Source organism: Danio rerio, chromosome 2 (genome assembly GCF_049306965.1).
Source record: "Danio rerio strain Tuebingen ecotype United States chromosome 2, GRCz12tu, whole genome shotgun sequence".
NCBI lineage: Eukaryota > Metazoa > Chordata > Actinopteri > Cypriniformes > Danionidae > Danio > Danio rerio.
In genome coordinates, this window is record NC_133177.1 from 38,702,686 (window position 1) to 38,717,029 (window position 14,344).

Genomic DNA, 14,344 nt, shown 5'->3' on the forward strand with positions numbered 1-14,344 from the left:
TTCACTGTATTGTTGTTAAATAGAGAAAACATTTAATTCTAAATCTTGGACCTTATTCTTGAAGGAAAAAATCCCAATAAAATGTTGTGATGCACAAAGAAGGACCAAATTAAAGTTACTTATAAAACTAGGCTATTGTTGTATCCATGAATTATTAAATGTACTTTATAAAGAGGCTTTATATCATTATTTATTTATTTTGTATTATTCACTTGGGTAAATTCTGACTGGGGAAAGTTGAATGTGCTGGCCAGTGTGTTATTTGCTTAACTGACAATAAGATACAGTTTTGAGTTAAAATTAACAGATTCCTATTTTTACCCTAGTGATATATGATTCATTCATTCATTCATTCATTTTCTTTTTGGTTTAGTCCCTTAATTAATCAGGGGTCGCCACAGCGTAATGAACTGCCAACTTATCCAGCATATGTTTTACGCAGCGGATGCCCTTCCAGATACAACCTATCACTGAGAAATGTTATATGATGTAATAAATTTGTATAAATATTTGTTTAAATATAAGTAGACTAATTGACTTTTCAATTTATTCTAAGTCTTTAGTAAATGTTTGGTACATAAAAAAGTGTGATCATCTGACAAACTCATTCATTCATTTTCTTGTCGTCTTAGTCCCTTTATTAATCTGGGGTCGCCACCGCGGAATGAACCGCCAACTTATCCAGCAAGTTTTTACGCAGCGAATGCCCTTCCAGCCGCAACCCATCTCTGGGCATCTGACAAACTAATCCAGCAAAAAAATTGTGCTTAAAAAGTATTTGAACCTAATAATTAAATAGAAAATAAGTCGAACAACTGCAAAAAGTGCACTTTTTGAGAAAAAAAAAGAACCAGCCCTTTCACCAGGCTGTCCAGGGGCCTGTTAAAATCTTCTCTCTATGCCAGCTATCATCAAGAGTCTCTGTGCTTCATACTTCATACAACAGCGACATCGAGTGGCGAATCAAAATAACAACATTTATTGCTAGCCTGTTGCCATAGAGACAGTTCACACACCACATCACTACTCTTCCGCCAGTCACAATGCGGTCAGCAGAGGAGAAAACTGTACTTTTATGTGCATTAGATGACGATTTAGAGGGACTTAAAGGTATTTTGGAACGCACGTTTACCGACGATGCTGCACAGTCAGAGAACATTTTGTGGGAAAAGGATGAAGTGGGAAGAAACGCGCTGTTTGCTGCGTGTATGATGGGACGGAGCGCCATAGTGCGCGAGCTCGTGCAGAATGGTGCTGCTGACGTCAACGAACTCACCGCGCGCGGTAATTAATAAGCGGGAAAGTGTGTTTTTTGCATCTCCCTGCAAAAGTAATTATAGAATAATTCGCACATTTTAAGGATGTTGTCACTGTATTCTCTGTGAGTGCTTATTGGGGCAATGCATAATGGAATGGGCAGCATTTGCTGGGGGGAATTGCTTCCACATACTTTCTTGACTAACAAAGTATAAAATAAGGGGGAAATAATCAAAGTAAGTTTTACCAGGCCTGGACACCATTTCATATGAAAATGTAAAAATTCCATATACATAGATCAAAGATTTAGCTTCCACACTTCTTTGTATTGTTTATGCAAAATATTTTAAAGAGTATATCCCATTGATCTTCTGTCCAATAACAAAATCTAATTTAAAAAAAATAGTGTCGGCGACACAGTGGCTCATTGGATACCACTGTCGCCTCACAGCAGGAAGGTTGCTGGTTTGAGTCCTGGCTGGGTCAGTTGACATTTCAGTGTGTAGCTTGCATGTTCTCCCGTGTTCGCTTGGGTTTCATTTCGGTTTCCCCCACAGTCCAAAGACATGTGATATAGGTGAACTGTATAAACTAAATGGCCATATGAGTGTGTATGGATTCTTAATTGCTGCTGGAAGGGCATCACCTGTAAAACATATGCTGGAAAAGTTGGTGGTTCTTTCCACTAAGGTGACCCCTTATGAATTAAGGGACTAATGGAAAGGAAAATTAATGGATGAAAAACAATGTCCTCTTTTCCCTTTAATGTAATTTCTAGTTATTTCTATTTTGTATTCATTCATTCATTTTCTTTTCGGCTTAGTCCCTTTATTAATCTGGGGTCGACACAGTGGAATGAACCGCCAACTTATCCAGCATATGTTTTAAGCAGTAGATACCCTTTCAGCTGCAACCCATCACTGGAAAACATCCATACACTCTCATTCACCAATTCATGTTTTTGGACTGTGGGGGAAACTGGAGCACCAGGATTTGATTTGGTCCACCATCCTATTTGGGAAGAGAGGAAGAATGGATGACTATCTTTGACAGAGATCATCATTTCAGAATTTGATTTATTGTTTTGTTTCGTAAATGAATCTGTTTTTTAAAAATGTAAATACTGTCACTCGACGGATAGAGAGCAATGCACAAGACATCAGTGAGCAAATCAAGACAAAGACAGTGCAGCTTAATGTATTCAGCTTTGAACTCCATTGTGTTAATAATGTTATTGTTCATGTTTTTACTGTAATAAGTTCATTATATATATTTTTTAAATATGCTACATCCGTTAATATAGTTAAAAAGCAATGTTTAGTAAGTTGATTTTTTAAATTAGGAAATTACTCATAAAAATTTAAATGTAATACAGTTTGGTATTTTTACCTTCGGCCCACAGCCCTTAATCAAGTTTGCTTTTTTTGGCCCATCAAAATAAAAAGGTTTAGGCACTCCTGGTCTAGGACCTATAGGATACAGGGTTTCTGCAGGTCTTAAAAAGTCTTCAAATGTCTTAAATCTCAAAATCCAAATTTTAGGCCTTAAAAAGTCAAGTACATTTACTGAATTACTGTGTTGTAGGTCTTAACATGTTTTTAAACAGGTCTTAATTTTCCTTTGTTCATGTATTGCTACCCAATCTGGCCAAAACCCATACAATCAACAACAATCCATCGCAATAAAACTTTTAACTTTTTAAAAAGGTCATTTTAAACTCTATTTATTATAACAGTTTAATTATTTTACTTACAATAACATTTGTTTAAAAGTTCTCCATGTATTCACTGCTGATGACACCGACCTGGACAGATTGTTGTATAGATTTAGTTTATTATTGTTTTTAAACCTTTTAAAACATTTGCTCATTTTTTTTAAAGAAACTTTATGTTGGGACAAAGAGTGTATGAATACAAGTAGAGCTTGCATGTTTTTACACAATATTTAAAATATTTAAGAAATTAAATCTAAAATATTTAATTGTTGATTATTAATGTATTATAAATATTAAATTATAACAATTTCTTTTGTTTGGTCAAATCTTTTCCATCTAGGTCATTTGAAAAATGTCCTAGCCTTTAGCACTTCATGAGTCTCAAATTTCATTCACAATGGTCTTAAAAATGTCTTTAAAAGTCTTACATTTAACTCGGTGAAACCTGCAAAAACCCTGAGCATAGGTCATCAGTCTGGGAAACCAAGACTTGTTTGAATTGAAGAACAATTTGTCAAGAAGTAATCAATATGGTTCATTTGGACTGTAGGCTACTCACCATTGCATTGTTCTGCCATGTGGGGTCAGCTGGACACCCTGAAAACCCTGGTTGAGCTCAACGCTGATTTTCAAGCTATTAATTTCCGTGGAGAAAAGGCTGTTGATGTGGCTCGACGTTATGATAAGCTGGACTGTGCAGAGTATTTGGCATGGGCTGGTGAGAAAGTGAAACATTTCAGGATTTATACTTAAGTCAGATCTGGTGATGATTAAATGTTTTTTTTTTTAATCCTAACAGAAGCCAAACAAAATTTGCAAGCATTTATACAAGAAGTCAGAGCCATTGTAGCCGATCAAGAAAAAGTTCAGGGAAAGCTCAACAAGGAGGACAAGGTAAATGAATTACTCATGATATCATATCATTTCAGATTGTTTAAAAATCAAACGAAATGCATCAGATTATGAATAAATGTTTCTGTTGCTGTATAGAACATATGCATAAACACCTGTTCAGCAAAATCAGACTGGATAAACAACACCAGAACTGCCACAGCTCAGGACTTTATTGAGCAGAAGAAGCTGCTTGAAGATGTACTGGCACCTGTTCTGCTCAAGCTCAACGCACAACGTAAGTACTAAAAATCATACTATATGTTTTTTCTCTGCATTTCTCCTCTTTGCAGATTGTGATAGTCCTACACTGCAAATATGCAAGTTTTCTAACAATTCCTTCATGCTGTCCCGACACAAATAAATGATTTTACAAGTTTGAGTGGATTGAACATAAAACAATTAAGCTGTCCCCTAAAAAAAGCTCAAGAATTGTGTTGATTCAGCTCATTTTAAATAGTTTGAACATGCAGCAAAATCTGTTTTGAGTGTAGCATTTATGAAGAATATTGTTCTTTGAAACTGCTAAATGTTTTTTTGCTTTCTCTTATTTTAAAACTCACTTTGAGTGAAAGGATGTGCTAAATACATGAATGTAACTTCTCATTTAGTATTAAACTGCATCATTTACACTACTTATGCACTAAGTATAATTTAGTCTAGATGTTCTGGTCATTTTTAATTCTCTAAATTGTTTTGTGTCTTGTTTATTCACAGCTGAAGCCTCAATGAAGACAAGAAAGAATTAAAACTACATTATGTAGGCATTATGTACAGTAGTTGAATGACAACACAGATATTTATATGAAACTGTTGGACTGCATTAACAAAAGGCATGTATGTGTTTTCTCTTTAAAGAAATTAATAAATTTACTCTGATGAAACTCATAAATCGTAACAATCAACCCACAGTCTTTCTTATACAACTTAGATATTGAAGAAGTTGACTCTATTTTAAAGAAAGTTTCATTACAAGCTGCTGGCACATTGCTGCTAAAAAAATAATTGATTAATAAATTGAAATCTTACATAACCCCTGTTGTATTTAAAATAATATTTATTGATTATGTTAGTGGGGCAGCATGGTGACGCAGTGGGTAGCACAATCACAGCAAGAAGGTCGCTGGTTTGATCCCCGGCTGGCTCAATTGGCATTGGAGTTTGCATGTCCTCCCCATGTTCGCCTGGGTTTCTGGGGGTACTTCGGTTTCCCCCACAAGTCCAAAGACGTGTGGTATAGGTATATTAGATAAGATAAATTGTCTGTTGTGTATGTGTGTGAATGAGTGTGTATGGATGTTTCCCAGTGATGGGTTGCAGCTGGAAGGGCATGGTTGCATGAATTTGTTGGTGGTTCATTCCCAAATTAATAAAGGGACTAAGCTGAAAAGAAAATGAATGAATGAACGAACGAACGAATGATTATTTCAGTCAAGTTCATAGATACAAGTAGAAATGACAATTATTGGGACAAAGTCTTTTTTGCAGAAGACGTTGTGATGCCTTTAAATGACACAAGAGGGAGACAGAGGCTGTTGTGTTAAGCTAAATAATATCCATTTCTCAGAAATAGTCAGAATTTATACATATAGTCATGATTTTTATGCCACATTATATTCTTCAAAGGACAAAAATGCAATTCATATTAATGACAAAACAAAATAAAGACATTTGGGGGCCATTTGTGCAAGAGGACAACCAGCAGATGTCAGAGACATGATAATCGCTGAACATCTGTTTAGAAATGTCGATGGATGGTGTCAGATTCATATATTTATCTTTATTTTACGTTCAATAATTATAGTATGCGTTTCTACGCGCTTAGCTATCATTTAATGGCATATAAACAGCAGAAAACTGACCGAAGCAGTTAAAAGAATAAATCTGTGTTGATCGAGTCTCTCGGTCATCCGCTAGTTTCCCCTGAATCCCAGCGCACAGGCTGGCAACGGCATGTGATTGAGGTGGAAAAGCGGTGTGGATTTTGAAGTGTGAAAAGGGCTGTCTGTCCCCACCGCAGGACAGGCAGGAAGGGAGGAAGTCCCAAACAACGAGTCACACTTAAAGTGGACGACAGAAGGAATTAGCGAAAACTTGCAGTTATTTTGAGGCTTTCTGTCGCAAGGACAATGCAGTAAACTCCTGCCGTCGATTCAGGAAAAGCGACGCCTGGATTCATTCAATTACTACCGCTGCTTTCCCGACCTGCTTTATGGACAAACACCAGCAGTCCATCCAAATATAACCTCAAGAGCTGCCGCTTGTTGCTTCTGTTTTAACTTTTGGCTGCTGAATTCGGTTTAAGAAAATAGAGTAACGTTAACTTACCCTGAAACTTTGCACTTTCGTATTTTAGTTTTGGCTTTTATAAGTGTTTAAAATACACTTTGAACGCTTATTTTATTAGGGTTTTAAAAGTATATTTTGTATTTTATTGCCGACTACGTTGCCACAGAGCTCAGTAATGTAAACAGATTAGAGTCGCGCGTACATAATTTATATTTCTACAGTGTAACAAAGGAAAATCATGGTAAACACTTAACATTTGGTTTGAACATTGTCACGCCACTGTATGTAGTTTATTTAAACTATTTTCCGCTGTATGGTTGTAAACTCAGTGATACCAAACCAACACAAACGAACGGAAAACATTGTGATTGAGCCTCTTCTGCCACGCGCTTGGAAACCCAGCGGACTGGAGTCTTTACCTGGACGTTACCGTGGAGGTGTATCGAGCATGGAGACGGATTCGGTAACCGGTGGCGACGTGGACTCGGTTCAGGGAGGCATGCTTTCTTTAGACCCTGTGGTCGATGGGATTTTGATGGACTCGTTTTGCCAGCAGCAGGGATGGGTGCGGGTGTACGGTAAGTGATATTCAGTGACCGTGCTGTCTGTCTGTTCACCTTAATTCCTCGATGATACAAATAACAAAAAATGCGTTTTAAAGCGATTTATGGACTAAAATAAATCACATTTGAGGTTTTGTTTTATGTGAGCCTTAAATTTCTGAAGGGAATTTAGTGTCCTATGTTTACCGAAGCATTGTCAAATAGGACTTTATGGCAAGCCAATTTAACATTTTAGATTTTTTTTTCATTTTGAGTATAATATAATAGCACACTTGGATGGAAAATTAATTCAGTGATTTATTTATAACTTATAACTTAAAGATGTTTTTGTAGTTGTTTACAAGCACTGCAAAGCATATTAATATTGAATACATCTTTAAGTGTTGTTTCTGGAGGGCATTGTAAAAAAAGACTTTAGTTGGTGTCATTATTATCTTTCTTCAGCAGCTAATAGCAGTTCTGATTACCACAGTCGCACTGAATACAAAATGGTGTACTTTTGACAATTAAGTCAATTAAGTTCACTTTCTTTAACTCTCCTGTTATCCTAAAATCAAAGTTCTTGCAAGAATTAAGTTTTTTCACTCCCCCAATGGCATGAGAAATATCAAGGTTCCTGTAAGAGTTAGCATTCCCCCTACCCCCATGTCATGTGAACTGTCAGTGATTCTCGCAATACTACAGGTATGGTTGTGTTAGTTTTTTATATAGATTTTTTTATTATACTTTAAACTTTATAAGTAAAAAATCTATACATTTTTTACAATTATACAGCTAAAGGACCTTCAAATTTCCCAAATGTTCCCCATTAAATTAGGAAAAGTCATTCAATATGAAACAAAAAAGATCTATTATAAATGTATATACATTTAACATTGAAGGGGGTCAAATTGATGATAAGGATGATGGTAGGGTTAATAGTAAAATGTATTATAGAAAATCTTATATGGGGGTGTAGTGCGAATGGAATTCGTAAATATTAAAGCCACTAAATTGTTATTATCACAGGATCTTCCAGCATCCCTTCTATTTGTAAATTCCCTTCCATGGCCTAGGTTTTCCAATCGCCTACAATTGTATGTATCCCAAATAGCAGCACCAGTGCTTATTCCAATTATTGTGGTATTGTGAATGGCCATACACCCAAAGCGCTTTACAATCATGAGTATGTCTTGTTTAGATTTTATTATTTGTTAGGTGTAGGTTACTGTAGTAAAGTCATTATTAGTAAAAATGAAACGTTTCTTAGCTATTGGAATACAGTATAATTTCGGGCTACACAATACATCTCGTTTTAGAATCGACATCGCAATGTGTATATACACAATAGTTACATTGCAGGATTATGACATTGTAGTTGAACAGAAACCACAGTTTAAACCATGCTTGATTTGTTTAGTCATTGTCATAAATTGATCAATTAGTTTAGCATCTGCATATGTTTTTAAGGTATGTGACTGTGTGAGCATTTCAAGCCACTTTAAAGAATTTAGGCACATGAAATTATGTTTGTAACTTTAAGAAAGATTAATTTTATTATGTGCATATACAATTAGGCATAGGCCAGTATAAGATTCTGGTGATATGATAACCTTGGGTCAAAATATCACGGTTTGACGGTATTGTGCTCACTGCTCTAGAATGTATTCTTTTTAATTGTCTGAGAAAAAAACAAAAAATGTTCCCTTTGAACACAAAATATTTTAATTTGAGAAACATTTAAAATATTTTGGAGCAGTAAACATGTCAGGCTAAATAATTCAAATGAATAATTGACTTCTGTCTTCATTAGCTTTAAAAACACTAATTTCTTCACAGTTTAAAATGGCATATTTGGATATATTTTTGCCTGGAGATACTGTTGTCCTAAAGTAAAAAAAACTTGCATACACTGTAGAAACGGTATAGCAGAAAATGTTGGCGGTTTTAAAACTTTGACTTCTAAACCGCAGTGGACCTTGAAAACAGTTATCGTCCCATGTCTATATACAATGAAGATACACTATACAGTGTTATTTTGCATTTGATTATTCAATTTGTGCCTAAATATTGCTCAATTTCCAGAAAACCTTACAGTACAGTATTTCATTTAAATCTTTTCTCTATTTTATTTATCAATGCCTGTGATGGGCTAATTTTTCATGTAGATGCACTTTACTACAAAATCATCTCATTTAATCAAATTTTATGCATTCTTTCCAAATAGAGCTATTGATTTCATCTGTTAAAATTATACTCCTTAATCGCAGCAAAATAAAATACAGCAATGTAAGTTTTTTTTCCAATATCATGCAGCCCTAGTATTGTTTATGTAAGTAAATGTGTAATGTATGAACCCGCAGCATTTTTTTTCTAGTCACTGTTGGCTTATTTACTATTAATTAAAAGCTGGTATGAGAAACAAAATAGATAATAGTAAGTTGTATGGCATGCATGTTAAAATGGCTTGCCATAGCAGCACATCTTCTAATAGAAACATGTTGGTTTAATGGCTCATTTTCTTTCCTGTTTGTGACTAATTCACACTTCCATCTCTGACATGATACTAGGTTGAGTCACATACACTAATTCATTACACAGTATGTCCCATGATACAGGTTTCTTTTAAACTATAATGTAAGTCGTATTAACAATGGATTCAGATGTGTACAATACAATTTGTGGTTATGGGAAGGGCTGTGTTGAAAGTCCTGGTTACAAGTAATAGGTTTAAATGTTGATATTAATGTTGATATTTTTGTGGATGGTTATGTCTTCTAGAGTACGTGTAAAATGAAACTGGTGCAGTAGATGCAGGTTTTCTCACATTGTTGACAAACATTTTTTTTGTGTGTCTTGGCTTCAGGTAGAACATTTCAATGGGGGTTGTTAGTTCATTCATGCGTGTGTACAGTTTCTATTCTGATTTACAAGACTAGGTTAGCCATGCTTACTAATTGGGTTGCTAGATGTGTGTTGTTAAATAAAGCTTCTTTAAGGCTATGTGGACCCTATAGACATGTTGCCAGGGGCTGTTGTCATGGCAGCCTGTTGTCTTATTTAAGGATGTAAGTTGAAACCAGGGGACTTCACATGAAAGACAGGACATCCAGTACTGTCCACACACACTGTTACTGATGTTTTCTGTCCCTGCTAATTCGGAGCTGAAACAACTAATTTCATAAATTGCTATATGGGTCAACCAACAAATGAAAGGTTAAGTTCCTCTAAAAATAAAGTGTTATACTTTTCTTTCAGTCCCATGTCATATGATTTTCTTTTTTTGTGGAGCATATATGGAGAAATTGAGAAATTGTACTAGTTTTTTTACATCACTATTAGGGCTACATATTGGATATTTGAAAAATCTAACTTTGCAATATTTTTTTTATTTTGCGGTATATATTGCAATATGAATATAGTTTCATCAGATGATTTAATATCTCTATTCAAAAAGAATTTATAATGTTAGATCAATTAGGATGATTCTGCAGTGGGAATGCAGATCTATAAAAATGGAATTAACTTGTTAACAAAGGTTCGGCGGTGAAACCATGCCTCACTTTGTCTCTTTAACCCACAGGTGTCAAACTCAGTTCCAAAAGGGCCGCAGCTCTGCACAGTTTAGTCCCAACCCTAATTAAACACACCTGATCAAACTAATTGAGTCCTTCAGGCTTGTTTGAAACCTACAGGTAAGTGTGTTGGAGCAGGGTTGGAACTAAACTGTGCAGGGCTTCGGCCCTCCAGGAATAGAGTTTGACACCCCTGCTTTAACCAATCACCTACTCCCTAAAACGTATTTAAGTCAGACCAGCCCTCGAGCACTGTTCTTCTCGTCCTTTCGAACCCACCCGCCCTCCATTTCCTCGCTTTCCATTCACAATCCTATAACCCTCGCTTCACTCCTATAGGTTGTATCCGTGGGGTCCAATAACTCTACCAATTACAAAGACCGTTCTCCCATTCTGAGTTTCTGGGCATCTGAGTTTCTGTTCTCTTACCATCCCCTTCATCCCCTACATCCCTACAATAAAGTCTAGCTTAAAGTGTGGCGTGGTCCATGCCAGTAAGTCTAATAAATGATCTTTAAAATTTCTGGGCTCCCCCCCCCCCCCCCCCTCCCCCCACCCCCCGACACATTTTCGTTGTTGTCTGTGCAATTTGCAGTTCATTTCTTTATTTGCATGTGTTGTGAGTATTTTCATGCACCTGTTTAGTCAGAGATTAATGAACAGTGTTTACTTTTTGCATTTCCATAAAATCTAATAAACAATCTATAAACTTTTTGGGATCACCCGACACATTTTCATTATGGTCTGTGCTAATTGCAGTGCATTTCTGTATTTGCATGTGTTACAAGTAATTTCATGCATAACAAACTATGAATACAATCAAGAAAAAGATACAATTAAAATTGTTTCAGTGTTATCGTGACCCGGGTCTAACAGTATTCAAGTGTAGTAACTGAAGCATAAAAATAATTCAATAAAATGAATTTTTAGTTAAGGCCACAAATGATACAATTTCTTATACCTGAACGCTTTTAAAATCATTTTACAATCAAGTTTCAAAGCACAAGGTACCTGAACAATTGTCTATATGATGACTTTGGCAGTATTTTCCAAATTTCTGAAAAAAAATGTGAAGATGATCTTTTTGTACACTAGTTCTGTTTCACTTTCAAATTTACTATTCCGGATTTGATCAAGAATCACTCTGAAGTAGTGGTAATTATTGCTCAATGCAGAACAGATGTTGCTTGAGGTCTTGAAAGTGAGATGATGTTTATTTGTTTTTTTCAGATTGGAGATAAATTTGACTATTGCACTGATATAGTTACTCTGTTCCACTAATGTTATTGTTGTAATCTGGACTAGGGCTGCACAATATATTGTTTTAGCATCGATATCTCCATGTGTGGGTCTGCAATAGTCGCAATTGAGGATATGCAATGTTGAGTTGGGATTATGATTGATAAGCACAACAGTTGAGAATGCATGAGATTTGTGGAGTCAATGCAAAGTATAACCATAACAGAGTTTAACTTTATCATTTTCATCTGTTTTAAAGGCAATTCAAGAGAGTTTAAAGCATTTGGTCACAATAAAGTACATTTGTAACTTTAATGAAAAATACTTTTACTGAGTTAATACAATGAAGACTGTACAGTTTATGTACCCGAATACTGTTTTACTCTTGGGAAAACCATAGAGCACTGTTTATTTTACTTTTTAATTGCTCTATTGTAAATGATTTTATACATATTTACACCCTTACAAAATCACCCTAGTCAATCTAAACAAATCATTTATTTTAAAATTGAGCCATTCCAGCCATATGTTGAAACTATGTTTATATTAGGGCTGCACAATATCGTTTCAGCATCAATATTGCAATGTGCGCATCCGCAATAGTCACATTGCAGGATCTGCAATGCTGAATCTGTATTATTGGACAAAATATTAAAACACTCATAAATGGAGTTTTTGCAATGTTTAACCATAAAGTTACCAAAACATTTATTAATTTTGTATGTTTTTATCATTTTATTCAGTTTATACATACAGTTGAATCAGAATAATTAACCTCCCTGTTTATTTTTTCCCCAATTTATATTTAACGGACAGAAGATTTTTTCAACACGTTTCTAAGCATAATAGTTTTAATAACTCATTTCTAATAACTGATTTATTTTATCTTTGCCATGATGACAATACATAATATTTGACTATATTGACACTTCTATACAGCTTAAAGTGAAATTTAAAGGTTTAACTAGGCTTATTAGGTTAACTAGGCAGGTTAGGGTAATTAGGCAAGTTTTTGTATAGTGATGGATTGTTCTGTAAACTATTGGGGGAAAAAATAGCTTAAAGGAGCTAATAAATTTGTCCCTTATTTGTACATTATCACTGCTCTTCTTCTACTGTATTTCTCAATGTTGTGTTTGGTTTATTCTTTTTATGTAGATGCACCCAATGTGTTAAAAATTATTAATTTATACATAATAAAAAACTAAATATGGCTATGTCAGATTTTTTTCAATATTGTGCACCTCTAATCTGGACTTTTCTTTCAAATTTAAAGCAATTAGCAGTTCATGTTAGAAGTGTCTTTATAATATTTAGAATCCTGGGTGTGCAAACAGGCCTTAAATAAGTTTTAATGAATCTAAATTATTCAGTTCTTGTGACCACTCTGTTTCTGTTAACCAGTTGAGTTGCCTCACAGGATTTAATAAATATTGAATAGTATTCAGATTTAATTTCTATACAGTCTTTCAAATCAAATCACGAATTTTTATTTTTTATTTTTATTTTTTTAGAAATGAGATGAGCTAAAGTGAACTATGACATTCATTTGGACTTTCATTTTGACATGAGCTTTTCTTTGTTTTGAAATTCAGAACAGTTCCATGTTATTTTCTCAGAAAAGTCTGAGTCTAAATGATGTGTTGTAATGCATAAAGAATTTTAAAATTTTTTCATCTCATGTGCTGTTCAACACCCTATGACATAATTTGTGTTTTCTTGGTATTTGCTTTTAATTCAGTCCCACTGGTATAAGCATAAACTCACAGCGAGACAGAAATGAGTCATTATGGACAAGTCAGAGAGCAGTCAGACTTCTTCACAGTAAAGCTGGCCTAAGCATGGATGTCATGTCATCCATAATTAAATGACCACGGCAGCTACACGCTCATCATGTTTAACATCACTTCCTCAGACAGAGTGGAAGTGAGTCAGTGTTTTAAAAATGATTAGCAGAGCAGGGGTTTTATTATTATGTGTTGTTCATTCAGTGACGTGTTATTGCTGGGAAGTGTTTTTGCTGTTTATATAGCTGTATAGCTTTATGTCTGGAGAGGCCAATAACATAGCCATTCTGTTCTAGCTCAGGTTCCTCCCACAGGCTTATTCAAGGGCCATTTGTGTTCTGTATAAATGGTGTTTATGCCTTTAAATGGGAGTTTGTATTGCATTAGACAGTCTATACTGAATGCTATTTAGGTTTGTCTTGGAGTAATCTAAAGATAAATATAAAAGGACCAGTCTGAGGCCCCGTTTACACTAGTGCGTTTTAGTTTTAAAACGGCGTTGTAGAATAAAAACGATCCGCGTCCACACTCGCGTTTTACCCAGCGTTTCTGAACTGCTCTCCGTCCACACCAAAACGCTGAAAACGCACATCACGTGACCACACACACACTCTCGGGCAAGCGCTCCAGCATTCTACCCAGATGAGAGCTCTGCTTGTCGGACTGCTCATCACGCATCTCCCGCTGGATCTAATCTCACTATATTTGCTAAACGTGATATTTCATTCATGTTGTTGTCTTTATCTAACGACATATTCCCTGACTTTGGTCATTGGAATCTATTAAGTTACTTGTTCACGGGTAACATGTTTTGGTTAAGTGCAAAGATAAGTTAATGATTAATCCAGGTACATTGACTGATCGCTTGCCTTTATTTCCTACAATGTATAAACTTATTGTATGTTATACTTTTATAATTGTCGATTATTAAAACTGATATTCAGCAAAAGAGAGGGTTCCGTATTTTCACTGAAATTGAAAGGAGGCAGTTGTTATCGGCTCCGTTTTGTTATAAATATCCACACAGTGAAGATGACGCTCATGCAGCAC

General features: G+C 35.2%; 2 protein-coding genes across 12 annotated transcripts in view; both read left to right on the forward strand.

Moving 5' to 3' along the window:
• The window catches only part of ankrd45 (ankyrin repeat domain 45), a 116,973-nt gene extending 112,078 nt beyond the window's left edge, over positions 1-4,895 (forward strand). For 2 of the 4 annotated variants that reach the window (XM_073917426.1, XM_073917428.1), the window contains 4 exons: positions 3,522-3,689; positions 3,771-3,865; positions 3,962-4,100; positions 4,580-4,895. In XM_073917426.1, coding sequence (XP_073773527.1) covers positions 3,522-3,689; positions 3,771-3,865; positions 3,962-4,100; positions 4,580-4,611 — 434 coding nt within the window. In that variant the 3' untranslated portion in view covers positions 4,612-4,895. Of the gene's footprint in view, positions 1-1,010; positions 1,285-3,521; positions 3,690-3,770; positions 3,866-3,961; positions 4,101-4,579 lie in introns of those variants that run through there. The other 2 variants (XM_073917433.1, NM_001020770.2) reach the window with 2 other exon arrangements.
• Positions 4,896-5,828: 933 nt separating this feature from the next.
• The window catches only part of rasal2 (RAS protein activator like 2), a 118,897-nt gene continuing 110,381 nt past the window's right edge, over positions 5,829-14,344 (forward strand). For 6 of the 8 annotated variants that reach the window (XM_073927626.1, XM_073927633.1, XM_073927566.1 and 3 more), the window contains exon 1: positions 5,829-6,729. Coding sequence is in view for 6 of the 8 variants with exons in the window: in XM_073927566.1 (XP_073783667.1) it covers positions 6,465-6,729 (265 nt within the window). In the remaining 2 variants the exon portion in view is untranslated. The remainder of the gene's footprint in view (positions 6,730-14,344) is intronic. The other 2 variants (XM_073927570.1, XM_073927579.1) reach the window with 1 other exon arrangement.